Source organism: Macrosteles quadrilineatus, unplaced genomic scaffold (assembly GCF_028750875.1).
Source record: "Macrosteles quadrilineatus isolate MER2022 unplaced genomic scaffold, UCM_ALF_1.0 Scaffold_9__3_contigs__length_116548681, whole genome shotgun sequence".
NCBI classification, from domain to species: domain Eukaryota; kingdom Metazoa; phylum Arthropoda; class Insecta; order Hemiptera; family Cicadellidae; genus Macrosteles; species Macrosteles quadrilineatus.
Window position 1 is genome coordinate 90,596,359 of NW_026542602.1, and position 23,948 is coordinate 90,620,306.

At 36.1% G+C, this 23,948-nt stretch overlaps 2 protein-coding genes across 4 annotated transcripts in view; one reads left to right on the forward strand and one right to left on the reverse strand.

The window, feature by feature from the left end:
* The window catches only part of LOC129003887 (probable ATP-dependent RNA helicase DDX5), a 28,387-nt gene extending 15,596 nt beyond the window's left edge, over positions 1-12,791 (reverse strand). The window contains exons 1-2 of the mRNA XM_054432224.1: positions 12,534-12,791; positions 448-657 (exon numbers count right to left, since the gene is read on the reverse strand). Coding sequence (XP_054288199.1) covers positions 448-657; positions 12,534-12,535 — 212 coding nt within the window. The 5' untranslated portion in view covers positions 12,536-12,791. The remainder of the gene's footprint in view (positions 1-447; positions 658-12,533) is intronic.
* Positions 12,792-13,259: 468 nt separating this feature from the next.
* LOC129003883 (WASH complex subunit 5-like) overlaps positions 13,260-23,948 on the forward strand; it is a 58,209-nt gene continuing 47,520 nt past the window's right edge. For all 3 annotated transcript variants that reach the window (XM_054432213.1, XM_054432215.1, XM_054432214.1), the window contains exons 1-5: positions 13,260-13,687; positions 20,272-20,374; positions 21,268-21,459; positions 22,344-22,444; positions 22,886-22,996. In XM_054432213.1, the coding sequence (XP_054288188.1) occupies positions 13,563-13,687; positions 20,272-20,374; positions 21,268-21,459; positions 22,344-22,444; positions 22,886-22,996 (632 nt within the window). In that variant the 5' untranslated portion in view covers positions 13,260-13,562. The remainder of the gene's footprint in view (positions 13,688-20,271; positions 20,375-21,267; positions 21,460-22,343; positions 22,445-22,885; positions 22,997-23,948) is intronic.

Below are 23,948 nucleotides of genomic sequence, written 5' to 3' on the forward strand. Positions count from 1 at the left end.
TAAAATGTTCAAAATATGTTCATATAGTGGTGCAATTATTTCATACAGATTAAACATCACTATAGATTGGTTACCCCAAACAACGACAACAACTACATTCCTTCCTCGATATTATCAATGTCGCTAGTATAAAATGAAAGCTCAATTGGCGAACCTACGAGGGAAACAAAATAAACTCTCCACCAATGTTCAGCAACGCAACGATTCTGGTATGAATAATTGCACGATTATATGAACAAATATTTAGAGAACATTTTATTTACATGCAAATCTTTAACTCTGGTAAATTTTGACTTATCAAAAGAAAACTCTTAACAATCCAGCAAAAGCTGTTACATAATAAATATTCAAATAATGTAAAGATAAAAGGTACTGTAATTGATTCAAAGCTGTGGCTAAGTTGACACAAAAATATTTATATAATTTAATTAAGTGTGATGAGCCTACCTGTTAGTGACGTTACTATGAGGTGTGTAGAAATCCTTGCGGAAGGATGGTAAGTTGTCCCACCGAGGAGCTCGGAGCTGACTGCCTGGCTGCTTATTCTTGAAGGAATTGTTGCCAAATGTTCCTCCACGACCACCTCTTGGGCTACCCCTTCCCCTGTCTCTGAAGCCACCTCGGCCCATACCTCTACTGCCTGTTCTGTCTCGGTACCTATAACAAGAGTTTGTTTCATTTGAGTTATAACGGCAACTCTTATGTATATACAACTAAGCTGGATGTGTAACTGGTAAAGTACCTATACAAATGTTTACCCACTTATTGGTTAGCTAGAAATCTGAAATTGTTGACAATTATAGGTAGGTATCGGTCCTAAACCACCACGAAAATTGCTATAACTGATAAACGGCAAGAGCTAGCAAAGATTTGAATCTTCATGGTCAGGAAGAAAATCTCACAGCTTCACTTTCAAAAATCATCCTACTTCTAAAATTTGTAAATTTTCTTGGTATTTTAACGTAGGCCTACAGTATTTTTAGTTCTAAAAATTACTTTTTAGAATAGCTACACGGGGTTGAAACTGGGGACCATTCTAGGTCTTGGTCTCAAATCACCAGGAAAATTTCCAAAAGTGACATTTTCAAATCTCCAACTCCTAAAAAAATGTATATAGGCTAATGGGGGATTTTTTTTAATTATAAAAAAGGTGACTTTCAAAACACCTATTGCGGCTTAACCCCTGGTCTAATCGAGAATGCAGAGCACTTTCCGCGATTACATTTAGACGGGCTAAAACTTTGTATTATAAAGTTTTTTCCTATCTCAATTCCTTCTCCCTTATATATCGCTCTAAACTTCAAATGTTGCGATTTTTCCCTAGAATTTCTTTGTTTAAACGTCTGTCACAGCTTGACCGTCCGTCTGATCGAAAAAAAGAGAGGACTTACAGTCACTACTTTTAATGATCTACAACTTTGTAATTTAACATTTTTCCCCATCCCCCAAATTTAGGCTTAAACTTGAAATTTGTCCTGTTTCAAAAGTGGGGGGATGATTTAAAATAAAATCAAAAGTCCTATTTTTGAATATTCCCTTATTTAAAAGTACATAAACGTAAGACTATATGACATTATAGAAATGTTTTGTACAGGCCCTACTACTTTTTAAAGTGCACATTTTGTTCTATTACGTCTTTCACCTATCTTGACTCCAACCCCCTTCATAAAACCCCATTTTGATTGTTGTATCTTTGGGATTTGGGGATATACCCATAAACATTAGAGCTAGAAATTTGAAATCTTGTAGAGGGATGGTGATCTTCAGTACCTTAAAGAGTTTACGAATCGCCATTTTCCCAATTAAACCCCCTCCATGAGTTAAAAATATCAACCCTTTAACCCTTAGAGGTCAAATTTTTTCCCCATTTTTCAGCGAGTATAGTTTACCATTCGAGCAGTCGGGAAAATGGTGCCCGGCGACCTATAATCGCCATTCCGGAATTAGCCAAAATCCGTCAACTTATGATCTTAGTACATGATCGCTTCAAAAGTTCTCCTGATGAAGATCAAAAAACTCGTCTCCTCCATCTTTACTGTAACATTAAGAAGGACTACAGTTCTAAAGTTAAAAGAGCAAGGAAAGATTATAACGCTAGCTTCATCATGAGGTCCTCAAACACCTGTAAGGCTGCTTGGGGAATTGTAAATGAGCATAGGAAATCTAACGCCATCCCCCCCATTGTGGCTACGCCGGATGATTTTAACGACTATTTTGCAAAAGTAGCTGATGACATAATTAAAAGTATGCCTCTGTTACAGCACATGGACCCACTGGACACTATAGCAGACATCTCACACATACACAACCTTACACACTGGAAAGAGGTGAGTGACAGTCAGATTCTTAGCATAGTTAGGGGTTTTAAGGATTCAAACAGCCAAGATGTAAACGGTGTCTCTTGCTCCATCTTAAAGAGCACAATTGAGTTTATACTAAAGCCTCTGACTCGGCTGGTAAATCTTTGTCTTAAGTGTGGGGTTTTCCTGACTCCCTAAAGGTAGCAAAAACTATACCTATATTTAAGAAGGGAGACCCATCGTTGTTATCAAACTTTCGTCCTATTTCTATACTCCCAGTCTTCTCTAAGGTGCTGGAGACGGTCATGAAAAGACAACTCATGGCCTATCTTGAGACAAACAACATTCTCTCGAGTGCACAGCATGGATTTAGAGGGGGTAGATCTACAACCACCGCACTGTTGAGTCTTGTTGAGACAATTACTGACGCCTTTGAACATAATGAGTCAATCCTCCTCAGACTTTGCGATCTGAGCAAGGCGTTTGATGTGGTGTCCCATAAGCTACTGATAGGCAAACTAGCAAAGTATGGTGTGGGCGGAACTGTGCTGAAGTCCCTGTCCTGTTATTTGGCAAATCGCAGGCAAGTAGTTGTGATAAATGGGGCCTTCTCCTGCGTTAGGAGTATCTCACATGGAGTGCCACAGGGCTCGGTGCTCGGCCCTCTCCTTTTTAGTGTAGCGGTGAACGATTTGAGGCTAAATGGCACCACCCTCCTATTCGCTGACGACACCACTCTGATATCTAGAGGAAGCGACATTGAGCAACTGCATATTGAAGCTGACCATCTTTTGGAGCTGGCCAAGAACTGGTTTACAGCAAAACGCCTGAAATTAAATGCAGCTAAGACTCAGTCCTTGCTCTGCACACTGAAGCCACTAACCGAAAGAGATGAGGCGGTTAAACTTCTAGGTTTCTGGTTGGATCCCAAACTAAGCTCGAGCTCACATATTGATAGGGTATGCGCACGGCTATCTAGGGTTATTTGCCTCCTAAGGAAACTTCGGAACATCATCCCGAAGCAATTCTTGATAACTGTGTACCATGCTCTGTTTCATAGCCATCTTATGTACGGCTTGGTACTTTGGGGTCATTCACCAGCAGCACAGGACATACTATTGCTCCAGAAAAAAGCTGTAAGAATCATAATGTCAGCCGACTACAACGAACATTGTAGGCCCCTTTTTAAAGATCTGGGCATTCTTACAGTCTTCAGTCAATATGTATTGAACATCCTAATACTCCTGAAAGAGAATGTCCATCTGTTTGACCGAAGAGAAGTTCACCACCGCTATGACACCCGGCAAGCACTACACCTTGACATGCCGCGTTGTCGTCTCACCCGCACCCTCAAGAGCTATCCCCGCTATGCCATACAGCTTTTTAATACCTTGCCGGATAAGGTGCGGGATATGGAAATCACCTCCTTCAAAGCTGCCATCAGAGGTAGCTTGGTGGATAGGCCACTGTACTCACTGGAGGAGCTGAGTAAAGAACCCCTAAAAGTCACATAAAAGCCTTCATTACAAATGGGGAAAACGTTTTATTTACCGCCACAGCCTGTTTAAGTTGTTTTGTATATGTATGTAAATAGTAGTGTTTATTTTTAAATGTATATAATAACGCAGTCTATCCGACATTGTCGGTCAACGACGCAGCACACAAGTATCAAGTATCAAGTATCAAGTATTCGACCGCAAAGGGTTAATCTTATGGTGAATAAGCGTTCGGAGAATAAAATGCTGTTTCAAGCATATTAAGGTCTTGGTAAACATAAGTTGGTCATGTTCGTATATGATAAAAAAAGTTAAATAGAGACCAATCCCATCTTAAGCCCTCCCCCTACAAAATCCCTCCTTTAGAAAATTGATGTTTAACTTTTTCTAGATGTTCTAGTTATTTTGAATTTTTGTTGGTTTGATTGTCTGAAACGGTAATTTTTAAATTACAACCATTTTGAAATACAGTACCCGTATATGTTAATCCCTAATATTTTAACCCCCCTCACTCTAGTGGAAATGAAACAAGTGGCAATAAAAATATCATTTCTAATATGTGTATGTGTGTTAGTTGTATGTGTAATATCTTTTCTTTTTTCATCACAACACCAGCGTGGTGTGTTCTTCCTACCAATGATGTCAACCCACACCCCCGAATGGGATCTAAGATAATTAAAGATATAACCTCCACCTAACTCCTAAGGCTTTAACTTTATTGCTATAATTATTGAGCTAAAGGAAGTTTTGGAGTTAATGACTCAGTGAATTTCAATAATTAGAGCACCAACCACTCATTGGGACTCTAACATGTTCGGACTTGTTTGCTATCCCCCACAAACAACCTCCCTGTGAAATAATTTGGAACTGCAAAGTTATCGTTGATATTTAACACATAATAAAAATTCCACAACAACATCCTCTCCCCCGTGACCATATCTCATCATCGGGAAACAGTAGAGCATTGGTTTCCACAGCGTCTACCAGATCATTAATGAAGATGTTAAGTAGCCATGGGCCTAATATGGAGCCCTGAGGGACGCCAGAAGATTGAGCAAATTGTCCAAATTTTGTTGCCAATTTTGACTACCAGGGAGCAATTGGACAAGTAATCCAGGAAAACAGGGGGTCCGTAATTCTGTACACTCTTAATTTGGACACTAAGATGTTATGATAAATTTTTTCAAATACTTATTTAAGTTTGTCAGGAAGTGTAAGAGAGGGCCATGTGGCCCCTTACTTTCGCCTGGTTAAATAAAGAATTTTTCATTTCATTTCAATGTTTTGGCTATGTCTATTTAGGTCATATCAATTTGATTATCGTAGCGGAAGGCAGAGTGTACAGATTCTTGAAACAGTAGCAAGCTGGAGACTGTTGACTTCCCAGGTACGAAATCATGCTGAGCAGGATGAATGCAGTGCTCGATTTGGGGGGAATGCGGTGGAATGGAGTTCCTTTACCTCTCTTTCAGAAAGATAAAACAAATATTGGCATGAATAGGTTTAGTAGCCTATACATAAATAGGTTCTAATCACATTAAATAGGTTACAGTCCCAGCCCCAGCACCTCATTTTTTACAAATTGAGCACTGGATGAATGATTCCTGAAAAATGGTATCTAAGTCTATCAGTAACAATGTTTTCAAATATTTTTCCAACAGCGGATAGGGTAGTGATTGGGCAGTAATTTTTACATCATTCGGGTCTCCTTTTTTGGGATGGTATTATCATAGACAATACCCCCGCCGCAGCAAACCTGCAGACTAAGCGAATTTCAACTTGCCTGATTACATTTTTACTAAAATATTTCCATATCCTAAAACATAAGTTATATATTTCCAATTTAAATAACATTAGATTTAACGAGTGCTTAGGTTTGCTGCTACGGGGAAGGTAAAGTATTTTTTGACAATATGTCAATAGTATAGGATGAAATAAATAAATTTGCCAAATTTTATCAACATTATATCCATAAACAAGTAAATTACAACAGTTTTCATTTTCTCCATAAGAATAACATGGGAATTTTAAATTACACTTTTTTTTTTATTTTCTCTGTGACCGTTAGGTATACAACAGCGCTTCAATATACTAAATTATTTCTTTACGCTCTAGCCTACAAAATGGTTGAGAAAGAAAATACAAAATTTTTTGTTTTTAGGTTAAAAAATGGGAAAACCCCATTTTTACCCCATAAAACCCCCCATAAACCCGTTCCCATGGTCCGATTATGCTGGTTCGCGAACTCGTTCGAACAAAACGTAGGTTTACACGTTTGTACCAAATTTCATCAAAATCGGATCATTTTTGCTCGAGTTATCGCACTAACGGACACATAGGGGCCTATATAAATATATATACAGGGTGTCCCGGAACTCTCTACCAATATTTTAGGGCATTGCTCCTGGGTAAGAACCATACCTAAATATCATATTTAAATTGTCCGGAAGTCCTTAGTTACTCACACAGCCGCCATTTTGTTTTTTTCAGTTATTAATTTTTTTCTAAAGAATGGTTAAACATATGAAATTGAAACTTTGCACAAACATTTAGGACAACTAGACAAAGCTACAAAAAAATTATGACGATTTTTCAAATTCATAAAACAAAATGGCGGCCATTTAAAATTTTTATAAAATCAACGGTTTTTGAGTTATTTAACACATTGGGTGCGGCGGTATCCATATGGATACCTGGAGTCCATCACGTAGAGGCGGCGGTATCCATATGGATACTTGGGTCCTCCTGAACTTCAATATTTTCCTGTGGCTCAGCCGTTTGATATTTCGAACTAATACTTTGTAGCCACCTGCGTTGACACAGTTGAATGACCGTGGTGACCTTGGTTTCTATTTTTGTCGCGTTATCAGTAGGGGGGGCGGGATGGGGGTGGGCGAGCGTGCCACTTGCGTTTGTTTACGACCCTTTGCAGAATGTTTCCACGTAAGCGTGTAGTGGGTGACTTGCTTTTTGTTGTGTTGTAGGTTGGTAGTAAAATTTCCCCATAAAATCCCCGTCTGGCAAACTTAAAAATCAACTTTTTGTCCCGTCTTTCTCCCTCCAATTGTTAATACGATGGGACCGGCTACGTTCCAAGCAGTGCTGCTATATGTGAGTGTTTAGCGAACTACGTCGACTCTTGTTATAAAACAGGACATCACCGCACGTTATTTGCTATTCGTCATACCGAAATATGAGAGCCAATCACCCGGCAATCGGGTTTGTTCGACGCTGCGGGCTGCGCCGCACTGGGGCTACGCCTGCTGTTTGATGGCCCGCAGCGAACGTGTTAAGAAACAAAATTTTAAATGACCACCATTTTGTTTTATGAATTTGAAAAATCGTCATAATTTTTTTGTAGCTTTGTCTAGTTGTCCTAAATGTTTGTGCAAAGTTTCAATTTCATATGTTTAACCATTCTTTAGAAAAAAATTAATAACTGAAAAAAACAAAATGGCGACTGTGTGAGTAACTAAGGACTTCCGGACAATTTAAATATGATATTTAAGTATGTTTCTTACCCAGGAGCAATGCCCTAAAATATTGGTAGAGAGTTCCGGGACACCCTGTATATATATAGGCTATATATGAATTTGAACGGATGGTGTTTTTGGCCTCTGGGGACCTCAAAACGAAAAAGTAAATCGGTCCCGGGTCTAGGTCTTACCATGAGACCTACGGTAATAGCTTATTCCCTATATGGGAAATTTGCTAAAAAGAATTAAATATAGACCGACAGCAGTGCTGGGTCAATCCATTTCAAATCATCCAGCAAAAAAAGAAAATGACACCCATGTTCTCAGATTCTAATGATTTTTTTTTCATGTGTTCCTTTTGCTATTCTAATTATGAATACCAAATTTCATTTTGATATCTTGAATACTTTTTTAGTAATGAATTTTCAAAAATTGCTAAAAATAAGCGTTTTCCCGTTCCCGCCGATTATTTGGAGTACGAAATTGTTTTAGTAAAAAAATCATTACTCAGTCAGTATTTATCATATCACAATGGGACTTTCACTAAAATGTTCAGAAAATCTTGTAGAATTAAGGAAAAATATGTTTATGGGGGTGGTCATTTTATGTTCCATCCAGTAATCCATCCAACTTTAATTTTGGTCTACTCTTTAGCAAAAAAACACAAAATTTTGAAAAATTTGTGAAAATTATAGGCACTATGTAAACCAAAGGTGTTTTATCATATTTATGTTCCTAAGGACATATACTAACAGGTTATTAAAGAAAAACACTGGGATTTTCACTGCTTTTTAATTTATAACTCATTAAACAGAAAAATATAATTTTCATAAAAAAGGCAGAGTGGGGACAGTTAAACCTGTACTAAGAATCAATAGCTACTTCAGAAAGTGTTATTAAAAAATTATCAAGACCCATTTATAATAAAGTAGAATTATAATTTTGAAAGACAGTAAAACTGAATTTTAAAAGCACTGACCCAAATTGGTAGGCCTACAATGTCAAGCTTAGTACAAAAAAGACGCTTGAAAAAATATGTACAGTATTAAGAAAATATGAAAACTTCTTACCACTAATCCTTAATGAATACAATTTTTGGAGATACTCAATCTGCTTTTTACATGAAGCACTTAATTTTGTACTTGGTTTTTTGTCAACATTCAAGTTTCTGAACCTAAAACCGCCCAGACCCCAATTTTTAAGGACCTCGGTCGTCCGTAATGACGTTTTTTAAATGGCGGCCGTAAGAGGATGCTGGGTCCCCATGAATTGGCTATAACGACCGAATGCCTTAATAGATTTTCATCAAATTTGGCACACAAGTGCTTGAATACATTATCTCGGTCTGGGTTGAAAATGCTCAAGTTTCATCAAGTCATTTCAAAATGGCGGCTGTTCAAAACTAAAAAAAATATGAGGAAAATAATTGTGAATTGTTTTATACAGGGTGAGTTTTAAATGAGTTCCCCCCCCCCCCCCACTTTTTTATACATTTCTTAAGATATCAACTCTGAACCACGTCAGATCATTGTAGAGTAGCAAGTGCTTCATTTTGACTGGGTTTAAATTTTTGGCCGCCATCTTGGATCCGCCATATTGGATACGAAGTTATTTTTTCAAATGTAAAGGTAGGGTTGTGACCCACCGTTTCAAACAAGACTTTTACGCTGAATACGATGCTGCAATTCGTTTAAAAAAATGTTGATCCATTCTAAAGTAATGAGAACTTTTTATAAATTAATTTTTAGTCCATTAACATTGTGCATTTACAAACTAAGGTCATAATCTCAAAATAGTGCTAGACAAAGATAAGTGGACACCACCATTCATTGTTGACCTATTTTCACTCGGTTATGACGGATGTATTTTTTTCAGCCGCCATCTTGGATCCGCCATTTTGAAATGTGATCAATTATTTTATAAGTTTTTTGTTATCAAGCTTTCTTGATAAAATATTACAATTATTTTGATTTAAAATGTCAATATTTAAAAAACCAAATATTACAATAAAAAACGGATTGCGGCATTGAATTCAGCATAAAAAAGTAATTTAAAATGATGGGTCACAACACCACCTTCATATTTAAAATAATTAATTTAAAATAATAATAAGGTCTGGGCGGTTTTAGATTCAGAAACTTGTATACTATAACCACCTAAAATTGCAGCCTCTCTGCCAGAACTGAAATATTTTCCTGCTACCCAACCTGACTAAATGTATTATTTCCCGAAAAAAGAAATGGATTTAATTGAAAAACAGTGCCAAAACATGTTGACAAAAAACCAAGTACAAAATTAAGTGCTTCATGTAAAAAGCAGATTGAGTATCTCCAAAAATTGTATTCATTAAGGATTAGTGGTAAGAAGTTTTCATATTTTCTTAATACTGACATATTTTTTCAAGCGTCTTTTTTGTACTAAGCTTGACATTGTAGGCCTACCAACTTGGGTCAGTGCTTTTAAACTTCAGTTTTATTGCCTTTCAAAATTATAATTCTACTTTATTATAAATGGGTCTTGATAATTTTTTAATAACACTTTCTGAAGTAGCTATTGATTCTTAGTACAGGTTTAACTGTCCCCACTCTGCCTTTTTTATGAAAATTATATTTTTCTGTTTATTGAGGTACAAACTAAAAGGCAGTGAAAATCCCAGTGTTTTTCTTTAAGAACCTGTTAGTATATGTCCTTAGGAATATAAATATGATAAAATACCTTTGGTTTACATAGTGCCTATAATTTTCATCAATTTTTCAAAATTTCGTGTTTTTTGCTAAAGATTAGACCAAAATTAAAGTTGGATGGATTACTGGATGGAACATAAAATGACCACCCCCATAAACATATTTTTCCTTAATTCTACAAGAGTTTCTGAACATTTTAGTGAAAGTCCCATTGTGATATGATAAATACTGACTGAGTAATGATTCTTTTACTAAAACAATTTTGTACTCCCAATAATCGGCGGAAACGGGAAAACGCTTATTTTTAGCAATTTTTGAAAATTCATAACTAAAAAAGTATTCAAGATATCTTAATGAAATTTGGTATTCATAATTAGAATAGCAAAAGGAACACATGAAAAAAAAATCATTAGAATCTGAGAACATGGGTGTCATGCCCTGGATGACTTGATATGGATTGACCCTGCTGCGGTTAGCATATGTTCTGGCATCCATCTTGAGTTTTATGTAGTTACGGCGCACACCGCTGCAGCATCTGCTGGTAGCAAACGGCAAGGAGACGACGACGGCAGCGAATCAAACACCGAGTACGCTCTAGCAGCATATCCTGGAACCTTCCTCTGACAGTCTATACCTATTTATTAATGGCTGTTAGAAGTTGGCCGTCATAGAATAAGAAACTATTTCGTCTCCATGTACATATAGCTGCTAATATTATATAATGAACGACTGCAGTATGTCTATACCGTTTGCGTGATTGTCTGTTGTGTGCATTATGTGTGACAACGAATGAAAATTGGAATGCTCTCACTGCCTCACCCTGTACAACAAAAGAACGCAGCATTAACTGCGTGTCAAAAATTGAAAAAGAGCTGTTTACAGTTATGACGTTAACTGTGTAGGTAGACCCTAAGCGGTAGAAACATTAAATCAAATACGGGTCAAACTACCTAGGCTAATCAACACAACAACAATAATCTAGGCTTAGTTAATTTTTGTTATTTTATAGTGGTGGTAAATATACCACTCTCGTTTGTAAATATATATTCCCAAATGATTTTTGAACGCATTTGTCCGCCATTTTGGATTTTGGTGCCGTGTATGGAAATTGTTAAGAATTCTTCAAATGGGCTCCTAGGCTAAAATTAATAAGTAATACCATAGACTAACCAACACAAGTAGACTTCTCATCCCATTGTAAATTTTGAAGCACGTTTTTCGTGTCTAGTTCATGTACGTGACACAAAGGCGCTAGTGTCAATGAAACTTTGTTTCCATTATTTTAGGGTTAATTTCTTGATTTGTGCTTTACTGTTTGGTTATATAACTAGGGGACAAGTTATTGTTTATGATTAGATCGTATTATTTGGTTAAACGAGGTTTTAAATGGCTGTAATAACGGGAAACAAATTGTAAACAAAACACGACCTCTACATAAACCGTACATGAACTAACAATAAAATTGTCTTCAGCTGTTCCATAAGGATGAGAAATCTACTAAGGGAGTATGTTTTATCTATGGTAATACCCTAAGGCACCTTCATGCCAAATCTGGTGCTTTTATCCGCCAGGTACCAATTCTTAAAGTAACTAAAGCCTTAAGCAACCTCACTATAAAATTGGCTAAATACATTGGGATTTTGATGGCCTGTGGGAAATTCACCAAAGGAATTGGTGAAAGGGGGCATCTACACAAACAATAGGCCTACTTCATTTTGACAAATCGTTTGTAAAAATCCGTCCATTAGGCTATAAACGGAGAAGTTTAGTGTTTCATAGAAATCGCCTTCACGTATTATATACAGGCTAAGGATTAAGTACAGGTAAATAACTTTATATGTATTGACCCATCTGGATGACGTACCTATAGGACTAGACTAAGTTACGGTAATATGTTAGCCTACGTAACATATAATATCGGGCAAATGGGAATTGGGTACAGTTTCTTAACTAGGCTACGTTAATCGATTAAAACTATCAATTCGATTAGTAAACCTTAGGCCTAATTCGGGTTTTTTTTCATTATTAGGCTAGCATGTTTGGTTAGTTAGGTTGGGTTGGTCAGTTAAATTTTATAATTGATATAGGTAGTTACAAAATTTTGATTAGGATTAATCGACATTTTCAATTGATATTAAGTTTAGCGTAGGTAGCCCAATTAACTGAAGGGGGTGGTGGGGGGAGAAGTTTATTATTCTCCATGACATAGTGTTTACCTTTATTACCTGTAAATAGGCCTAGGGCCTAGCCTATTGATTATAATCAGAAATAGTTTTTTTTTAGCACACAAGATATTTTTGCTGCCTATAAACAAATAGGTACCCAAATGGGTTTTATTTTTGTAAAACGACATAAGATTGTATTAACTTAGTGCTAGACTAGGTTTAAGTTAGAGCCAATGATTAGGCCTAGGTCTAGGACCTTCCCCTATGAATAGTTACTGATTTAGGTATTATACAGACTCGTGTTAAATGTAATGTTGCTAGAGTAGGAAAGCAATTGTTTGATTTAATAAATAAAAACAAAAAAATGTAATAAAACTAGTACAAAAATAAAGTTAAAAATTATACATCTTACATATTTGCTCGACTGCTCCTGGCCTAGGGTAACACGAACAAGTTTGACTCCTCTCCTCTCTTGCCGGTTCACGATTTAAGAGTTGGTTAAAATAACTGTTAGTATGACCAATACGCAACTATTTAATATACATAATAAGACTATGGTTTTATGGACTGGGCCTACAAGATAAAATCTAAAATGGTGTGTAAAATATAAAATAGGTTTCGATTTTCTGCTGCAAGTGCAAGTGAAATTAATTTTGCACAGCACAGACAGACAGAGTCAGTCAGTCAGGCTCAGACAGACAGACAACAAACCCAGAAAGAAAAGAAAAAGAACCATTCTCATTGCCTTCTGTCGGGTCTGTAGCTCAGTGAGTCTAACTTACGGGAGGTATAAATGAGGAATATTAGTTAAAAATTCCCGCGTGAACAGCGCTGTAGTATGGAGCCTTTGACTTGGCTAATGAAATGAAGGTTTACTAATCGAAAAAATAGTTCTGTTCATAAAATAAAATTATAAATGCCTCAGATTCAATTTTAATTTTTTTGGATTATGAAATTAACTGTCATAACCTAACTAAACTAACCAATCTTGCTGATAATGAAAAAAATGTTAGACTAGACAAAAAGCTAGTGCTACAGGTGGAATTCGAACGTGTTTATGGATTGGATTGGAATCCAATCCATTTGGATATAAGTGTCAAGACTGTCAAGTGATCACTAACATTGTAAACAATCTAGCAAAAGCAAATTGGAGGACATTTAATTTTGTTGTTATATATACAGCTTTTTTACCTGATTTTATCTGGTTATGAGCATGATTTTTATCATGGGCAGGATAGTGTTTAGGTTTAGATGCGGCACATAGGCTATACCTAGCCTACATTCGATTTGTATTTGTAACGTTATGTAATAGGTTAGGTCATCCACTTTGAGACTTTGAGTAAAGTCCTTCCTAATCTCTTGATGAACTATGTGAATTAAGTTTATGAAGTAACATAAAGAATACATTTTTGTCAGACATAATTTATATTGTAACTTAATCATGGCAGATGATTTTCTAGCAGAGAACAACACTTGTGGGCAGGTATTGTTACGCCTAGTATCTAGAGGCAATGCTATTATCGCAGAGCTCCTTAGACTGAAAGACTACATCCCCCCTGTATTCAAGTAAGTATTTGCTCTAAATTAACATCACTAGACATTTTATTTAAATGGTGCTTGCCTAGGTTTACCAAGTTAATGTAATTTCTGTTATAGGCCTAGCCAAGGCTGCACTTTACTTGACGTCCTACACTCATTTGATTGTTTTTTTCGATTCGATATTTTCATTCGATTGTTTCATTCGATATATCGTTTGGTTAGTTAGGTTAGGTTAACCCTAGGAGTGGCGAGACCGATTTTCAGTATGTGCTTTGTGGAGTGGCACGCTCATTTTGGTGAATTTGTAAGGGAGTTCTTGAAAAATCTGTATAAAATTAGTATGTAGAGATAAACTATTGAACCGTATATTCATTTTGTTCGTAATAGTCAGTAGAATTCAAAAATGGTAACACAAACCAATTTTAGAAAGGTTGATTTTTAGAAAAAAGTAAAAAAAATAAAATTTATAAATTTATCAAATTTTATTTCAAAAGCAAACACGTGTCACATGTAACGTAATTTTTTATTGCACAATTCAAAATATGCATTTTGTTCAGAATTTATTCCTCTACATAGACATATCATAATTTACACAAAATAATTATTTTTATAGATTTACTAGCAATAATACGGAAAAATTGGAAAACGTCAAATTCTTCAACTACACGTTGATAGATCCACAAATGCCCTCTACTAATATATCAATATGATAAAACCATAATTTTTTTTGTAGCCAATAATATCATTCTATATAAGAATAACTAAATAAGATAAGTAATAGAATATTTGGTTTCACAAAAGCAAAAATATAAACAAAACAACTGATCAGCTGTTATAGCCCACAAAACTTCACTGACTTTTTTCCTATTTTGGATCACACATGTATAAATATTTATGCAAAATAATGCATAAATATTTCGCCTAATACAAAATAATAAACTAAAACGAACATTACAATGTAAAATTAGGGATAAACCCACACTTCGTCTTTGTTATCGGACAAAAACTCACGACGACGCCGCCATTTTAGGTTAGACGATGACAAGTGTTCTGTTCCATTAGCTTTGAAAAATCAAAAGCTTCTATTTGTGTGACCAGCCTAACAACATTGAATTCTACTGTCCTTCGTCTACAAGAGAGTATATAAAACAACGTTTTTGTACTTTTCACATTGTATATATATGCGATTTAGAAATCGACATTTTATGTCGATCCGCCACATGAACAATACGTAAAAATAGGCTATTTACAAAAATTGTTTATCAGCTGTTGGAATGTATTATGACGTTATACTTTATACAGAATAAAAGATTTCTTCATGCTTGTTGCAGTGGTACCACTTGCTTTTGTCAGAGACAAAAATTACGTCTGCTATTTGTTTTTGAAATGACTCATCATTTACGATTGCGCAACAAAACATGGCGTTCGCGAGTTCGCGCGTATTTTTTGTTTAAATGTAACTCATTATAAGAACGATATATTTATGTTATAAGGTTCATTCTTATAATAAAATGAAACTACGGAATCTTATCTTTCCATTGGTATAAGAGTTATGTCATTTCACCGACTTTAAATGTGCTTAACATGCAACTGAAAAAAACGTTACATAAATCGACATATTCTGTCGCCCGCCACTCCAGCGGCACATTTTGAAATCGACATTTTCTGTCGATCTGCCACTCCTAGGGTTAACCTTACCTAACTAACCAAACGATATATCGAATGAAGCAATCGATTAATCGATATATCGATCGATATTTTCATTCGAATGAGTGTAGGACGTTAAGTTAAGTGCAGCCCTAGCCAATAAATAAAGCCGTGTTTACACTATGTATCGAAACCTGCTATATAACTTTTGCTATACAAATAAGTTACAGACAATTTTAGTGATTGCGGTGCTCGTGTTACCTAAAACTTATGCTATTGGTAAGTTAGCACAACCTCATTCGCATTCTGTATCAAAATGTCACGCCGAAGAGATTGTTTGTGGCAGCTATCACGGCAATCTTAGGAAGTCAGAGGCGGAAGGTTTTAGCAAGTTTTAGGTTCGACCGCTTCTTGCTTTGAGAAACAACTTAAGTTCAAGTACAGTGTAGTAGATTTATTACGGGACCTTAATGATGACGATCCATAATTAAAGCACGAAATAAGGCGATGGTAAGTTAGCTTCAAAAACATTTTACGTACCGCATGACCACAACGCCGGTTGTCCACAGAACAGTTCAATTAAGTTGATAATTGCATCCCGATCCTACGCACTGTCACTTTCGAGTCCTTCCATTGTAAACAAAGATCGCTGAGCAAAAACGTCCGCACCCAGGAGGCTACAACTGTGAACTGATGACACTAAAATAATGCTACATTTAGCAGACGAAAAATATTGGTTACAAGTTACTAGTGTAGGCTACCTGTTGCTCGAATTCGAGCAATTGCGAAGCATTACAGGCGTTATATAATCAAAACTTGTAAATATCTTATCTTTTTTCAAAAGCTGACTTTGTTTTCTACAAATTTTCCCTACTTATAGCTGCATTAGGTTGTCTATAATACTTACTTACTCTTACTTACTTACTCTCAGGGCCATGCATATCTAAGGAGATATTTGGCCGCACCAACAAAGCCTCTCCATCTTGCTCTATCCTCTGCATCCTCCTCAGTTGCTCCTAGTTGCTCCATGTCTTTCCTTACTTGGCTCCACCATTTTTGTTTTGGCCTTCCTCTCGGTCGTCTTCCTTCGGGATTTCTTAGTAAAACTAATTTTAACTTATTTTGCTCCTCTCTTCGTAAAACATGTCCAGCCCATCTAACTCTTCTACACTTAAATTCACATACCACATCTGGATCTCTGTAGAGTTCTCTCAGTTCTCTGTTGTGTCTCTTCCTCCATTCACCACCTTCATAAATTGGTCCATAGATTTTTCTTAAAATCCTATTTTCGAATGTGATTAACTTTTTTTCTTCTTTTTTATTTGGTTTCCATGTTTCAGCTCCGTATAATAATACTGGGCTGATTATTGTCTTATAAATTCTAACTTTGGTGTTTTTTGACAGTAACTTAGAGGACATCAGTCTGTTGCAAGCGTAGAAACATCTGTTTGCCAGATTTAGTCTATTTTGGATTTCTATTTCTTCTTTGTTTTCCCTGGATAAGATAACCCCTAAGTACTTAAAATGTTCTACTTTTTCAAATTTATGGTCATCTACCTGCAGTGGGTCTTGGGCTATACCTTGATTTCTTGAAAATTGCATATATTTGGTTTTCCCATCATTTACTTTTAGTCCTAATTGTCCTGTTTTGTCCATAAATACTTTTGTTAGTTGGCGTAGGTCCTCTAAAGAAAAAATGACGACATCGTCTGCAAACGCTAATATGTTAATTCTGGAGCCAATTGAAATTCCCTTATCTATTGTTGCCACTTCTTGTAGAGCTTCTTCTATTGCTATGTTGAAGAGGATTGGGGAGAGCCCATCCCCTTGCCTTACCCCTGCATTTACTGTAAAGGGCTCCGAGACTCTCCCATTTACTTTTACTGAACATGTGGAATTTGCTACAGTTGTTCTAGCAAGGTTTATAAGTTTGGTTGGGATTCCAAATTTGTCCATCTTTTTCCACAGTTTCTCTCTATTTATGCTATCATACGCTTTTTGGAAATCAATAAATATTGCAAAAAACTCCCTATTAAACTCCCAATACTTCGATATGACTTCTTTAAGGATAAATATTTGATTCATTGTGGACCTGCCTTTCATGAAACCAGCCTGATGATCTAGGATTAGTTCATTTGTATATTCTTCGATCCGATTTAATACTATCTTTGATAAAACTTTGTACGGTTGTCTATAATAACGATTATAAATGAAAAAAAAACAAACATTATTTCTATTTCTTCTACACTGTACTTGGTTGTGTTCTATGACTTTCCTGTTTCTATTGTTTGCAAATCGGCTCTTTCAATTATTGCTCAAGAAATGTAGCACAGTGTTAATTCAGTTTTATTTTTAGTATATTAAATTGTCCAGTATTTCTCACTTTTTTCCGTTGTAATTTTTAAAATTACACCAACCAAGTATCGTCTACTACAGATGCAATACACCAAAGAATATCGCCTACGTGTAATCTCCAAGAAGTGGTAAAAAAGGCAGAAACCAACCCATACAACAGATATAAGATAACTCCATAAGAAATAATTTTAAGAGTTACTGTGATATTAGGATTTTCCAGTGATTTGGTAATAGAACATTATATTGCAAAACATGGCACGATTCAGAAGAAAATCGATTTTAAAATCAGAAAAAAATTGCAAATACTTAATTTGGACAAATTTAGTAAATCACAATTTAAATATTAACACGTTCGCTGCGGGCCATCAAACAGCAGGCGTAGCCCCAGTGCGGCGCAGCCCGCAGCGTCGAACAAACCCGATTGCCGGGTGATTGGCTCTCATATTTCGGTATGACGAATAGCAAATAACGTGCGGTGATGTCCTGTTTTATAACAAGAGTCGACGTAGTTCGCTAAACACTCACATATAGCAGCACTGCTTGGAACGTAGCCGGTCCCATCGTATTAACAATTGGAGGGAGAAAGACGGGACAAAAAGTTGATTTTTATGTTTGCCAGACGGGGATTTTATGGGGAAATTTTACTACCAACCTACAACACAACAAAAAGCAAGTCACCCACTACACGCTAACGTGGAAACATTCTGCAAAGGGTCGTAAACAAACGCACGTGGCGCGCTCGCCCACCCCCATCCCGCCCCCCCTACTGATAACGCGACAAAAATAGAAACCAAGGTCACCACGGTCATTCAACTGTGTCAACGCAGGTGGCTACAAAGTATTAGTTCGAAATATCAAACGGCTGAGCCACAGGAAAATATTGAGGTTCAGGAGGACCCAAGTATCCATATGGATACCGCCGCCACTAGGTGATGGACTCCAGGTATCCATATGGATACCGCCGCACCCAATGTGTTAACAGCTGTTTCATTCAAAAGTAGTGTAAATGTATGCATATGGTTGTAATGTAAACACATCTGAAGAGGTAACTTTAAAGGCCTCTGGGGCAGAGCCCCAAGGGAATTTACCTTGTTTCTCTTTTGATGGCTCATCTACAGACTAAGACCTCTCTTTAGAGACCCCTACCAAGTTTCTACGACCAGCCTTTCTCTGTAATTAGCTGTGACAAAACCCCGTTTTTTCTCCATAAGAATAACATGGGATGGGAATTTAAAGGCCACTGGAGCGGAGCCCCAAAGGAATTTACCACGTTTCTCTTTTGATGGCTCATCTACAGACCAAGACCTTTCTTTAGAGACCCCTACCGAGTTTCTACACCCAGCCGTTCTCTCAAATTAGCTGTCACAAAGAAAAACAGTTTCAAATTAATATATAGATTGCTACATAGGCCTATAGCAATGTTAGATGTAGCACATAGGCTATATCTTTTGATCTAGAATTAAATTAGTAGTAGATACAGCCTAGTACTAGTAGTTAATACTTATCTATAACTACTACTTAGGCCTATCTATAACTACTGTTGTATTAATAGTCAAAGCTTCTATACTAATCTCAATGGTTTGTATTCAGATTGTTATATTGGTAATGTGTGCATGAATCTTTAACCCTTTGAGCCATACATATTATTATTTTACTCAGTTATTCCTTTTACGCAATTTTTCCTCCTATATTTTAGGAAATATTTAAGTAGGTAGGCCTACATAAGTTCAAATTCTTACAAAACAAGGTTTTGAATGGACGGACACATAAATAACTTGTCAACGAACTTGAGTAGGTACAGCTATAGAGAAATGAGGTAAGTTGATGAAACACTCAACGGTACACTTATGTGGTGTCTAGCACTAAATGCTTGTGTCAAGGGCAAATTCCAACAAGCCTCCTGTACTACAAAACTCACAGAGGAGGAAAACCCTCTGCCCACTCAGAAAAAAATAGAAAAAAAAACCCTGGAAGAGAAAAAGCAAAACAAAGCAAAGCAGGGCGAAACCAAATCACAAACTGACAATTAGTGAAAACTCAACAAGAAAGCTTCTGCTTCTACTTTAAATGACTTTTAGGTTCAGGTGGGCACAAAACAGATATTTCCACCCGGATCTTCAACTCAAAGATGTTGACGGAAACAATACTGGTACTTTCTCTATATACTGTATAAGCTGAAACAGTAAAAATATTGGAAATATTGAACCAAAAACCTCTGGACTACTTGATATGGACTGATATGATAAAGCTCTGCTGCTGACCAAGACTGATAATCAATTTGTTCAAATTTTTGGCTGTCTTAAGGCTACTGACTAGTAGTTTAGCTCTGACGGAATTATACTGCCGAACTTCTGGTAACTTGGCGAGTTAGAGCCATAACCCTTCAGCTGTAAATGTGGTTATTTGAAAATGTTAAATGAAGCTTGATTCAATTGCATTTGCAGAAGATGCATGTTTTATAGTACAAGTTATGGCTTTAGATTAATAACAAAATTCATCTTATTTATCACATATATAGGCTATTTTTTAAAGGTTATTATTTTTAAGTTCAAACTAATGCAAATTATTCAATTATATCAAACAATATCTAATAATGCTCATTGTTTTAGATTCGACACAAAACAAGACCAACAAAAGTACGCAGGTTTAATACTTGACTTTACCTACTTTAAGTCACCAGAAGAATATGATAAAAAAATTGAGAGTAATGTAGTAAGTATTGCCAATTTAATTAATTGCTGTTAATCACTTTATTCCATTTAAGAAGTTTACTCTCATTAGCAAGATCTATGTAGGTAAAGCCCCCCATACACGGGCGAGCATGTTCGCAAGCATGTTGGCGAACATGCTCGGCGTTGTCAACAGACGGATGAGCATGCTCGAGAACATGCTCGCCGCTACCGCCCAGTAGGCCTACTCTTGCTTCTCTTGAGCTGTGACAGTCAAGTTGTGTTTATTTATTTAAATTTAATATTAAATTAATTTATTTTGATTAATTTCAAATGGATGCTAATGCTGTTGTGGCCATTTGTGGTGACTATATTATGGTGACGAGCCGAGCGCCGAGCCCAACATGTTTGCTGGTACGAAGGCTCGCGGATCCCACACACGAGCGAGCATGTTCGCCGCCAACACTGTCACGAGCATGCTCGCGAACATGCTCGCCCGTGTATGGGGGGCTTAAGTGTTATCAACTCAAGCTTCAAAGAATTGGGTTGCAATAGGAAACAAGAATTTATGTGGTTTCAGAAAATTCTTAAATACAAATTGGAATCATTCTTGGTCTAGAAATGCTACATTTGAAAGGTATTTAGGCCTATATTTGATATTTCAATCTTAAGATACCATGTTTTATGTACACTCTATTTCCAAATTCTAGTTTTTGAATAGCAGGCAATTAGGCCTACAAAGCTGCTGTTAAGGTACACTTACATTACTTTAATGCAATAATAATCAAGAATGAAGTTCAACAGGACTTTTTACTTCTTAGTTAACCATCCAACACCTTGGCATTTTTCATTCCCTCTCCAACAACTCCATAAATAAATAAACCAAATACAAATAAAATATTTGGCATGTAGTGGCATGATGTGTGAATGCTTCAGGTAATGCAAGACTTGGATGAAGAATTGAGAGAGAACCATATTGACTTGCTGACTAGGTTCTATGTTGCATTTGAGAGCATTCACAAGTTTGCTGTGGACATCAACAGCTACGTTGAAGACTTGGAAGATGGAGTTTACATTCAGCAGACTCTAGAGAGTGTGTTCATAAGCGAGGATGGACGACAGCTATTGGTCAGTATTAATTTTGAATAAGTAACATTTCTATGAGCACGAGCCAGTGGCATACTGTCATAGTTGGGGGCTTGGGGTGGCTTAGATGAGGGGGCCCTTTTTACATATATACATACCCTACACACATGTAATATATAGGTATTTTTGTATAATTTTTAATGATGTATTTGTATTTGTTATATATTATGTTATACATCATAATATATATTTATACTTTACAATCTTGCACAATCTTTGCAGACGCTCTTGGCGATCGTGAGGGTATAAGTTCGACTCGGAAAGTTGTCCCCTAATTTAAAAAAAATTATTAGCAAAATTTATTTTCTATGAGAAAAAACATTCTTTTGACACATCCCAGGAACATCCCAGGCCGAAGCCTCTACAACCGCTGCGCCGTGCTTGCCGTTAGGGGAATAAGGCCCGGATTTTGGAGCCTATCTTGGTGTGAGGGACCGTCTCACCCCCCGCCCACCCCTCGGTACGCCACTGGAACCTGCTGTAATTTACCGGTCTAATCCCTATTCTTGTTACCATAAAAAATTGTCTTGTAAGACAGCAGAATGTAATATATTGCCTATCAGATTGTAAGCAGTGTTAACACAAGACCTGTAGGGAGGCAGTGTCTGCACTAGGTTTTACTGACCTAGTGTAAAAGTATGGCTTTAGATGAGTTTTATATCTTTACACTTCGTTGCTAAGCCTCAATCTCATTCTTACCATTACCGGTATTGAGTAATTTAAATCAATGTAGTCACACCAATTGTTACGCTGATTAGATAATAATTAATTGTGATGCTGTATTAGCACCAGTTGTTTTAAACCCCTAAACTGACAGTATCTTAAACCTAAAGCATGTATGTGCTCTTTGAATTTTGGTTGTACAGTGTGAAGCAGTTTACTTGTTTGGAGTGATGCTGCTTGTGGTAGATCTACATATCCCTGGTGATGTGAGAGAGAGAATACTGGTGTCTTACTATAGATACAGGTAAGTAGAAAATGCTTACTATCTCAAATAATTTCTATAAAATTTTTGAAAATTTGAATGGGCCTAAAAATTTGTTGTAGCCTACAAAGCGTAGATTTATAATCTTTCTTGCTTAGCTCAAGAGATAAGTCGGTTTTTGTTTCAAATAGATGGTTAGAGGTAGGCCTACATAAAATAAATTTATAAATGTTGAGCAACCATTAAAAAAATCTTTTTGTAAATTGTAATGTTAATCTTTCAGTCAAGTTTAAAATGTGATGTACTGTTCCACCCTACAGTTAGTGTTGAAAGTTGTATAGGATTAAATATAACTTAAATAGACTGTTTTTGTGTGTTTATTTACATATCTTAATCATACGTGTTGCCAGATAATGTTAGGCTATTAGATAATTTTAATAAGCCTAAACATGTGATGATATTTAATTTACCTAAATTTTCCAGTGCTCAGAGATCAAGTGCTGGCAGTAACGTAGATGACGTTTGCAAGCTACTTAGATCTACTGGACTCATCAGCGGAAAACGGCCAACAAACTATCCTGAAGATTATTTTCGGTCAGTAAAGGTTCATTTTCACCAGTTCCTTTGACTACTGTTACAGACTAATTGTGTTTGATAACCTTGTTCCTTTTGACCATTCTAATTATCATTTAAGAGTATCATCAAAAACTAGTGTATAACAAATCTTTTTTAAATCAACGTGATCAAAATAGTTAATTTGCCAAGCTTTTTTTCGATAGAGAAATTCTTTTACACAAATAATTATTACCCTGAACTCTTAACGCTTAACGCTCCACTGGGCAGCCTGCATGACCAAGACTCATTTTAAAAAAATTCTTGAATATTTGCATATTGTTTAGTTTTGAAGTATTATTTACGTAAGTTTTTATAAATTTGTGTAAGAGAATTCCATCTTACAATTTAAAATGTAAATATTAGGCCTATATGTTCAGTTTAGGCAAAAAATGTTTTATGTGCTTCATAAGATGATATACAGGGTGTCCGGTCATAAGTGTTAAATAAAATTTTGCATTAAACTACATGGTAATGGTGACAGAATGTCGCAAATTTGAGGTTCCCAACTTCAACAGTTAGAGAATAAAAAATAAATTAAGATTTTTCAAAAATTATTGTAGTTGTTATGAAAAAGGTTATTTTACTCTGTTAAAAATGCACTTACTGTCAATTTCAATGTCATTTTCTGAATCCTCACAAAATTTTAAATAGATATAACACATAATCGTTGGGGTACGGAAAAATATTCTATTTAAAATTCTTCGTTAAACAAATTATTTTTATATCGACGAATATGTAAATAACATTCATCAATTTATTTCTCGGTTGTTGAGTTCCGGCGAGGTTATCAAATATGACTAAAAACTTCCTTATTTAAAGGGCTTTACAATGGTGTATAATAGTTTTACCGTATTTCAAATTTCCTAATGTAATTCGATCATTATTGTGAAAAAACATGGTAGGGCAAAGAAAATCTATTGTGAAGAATAAT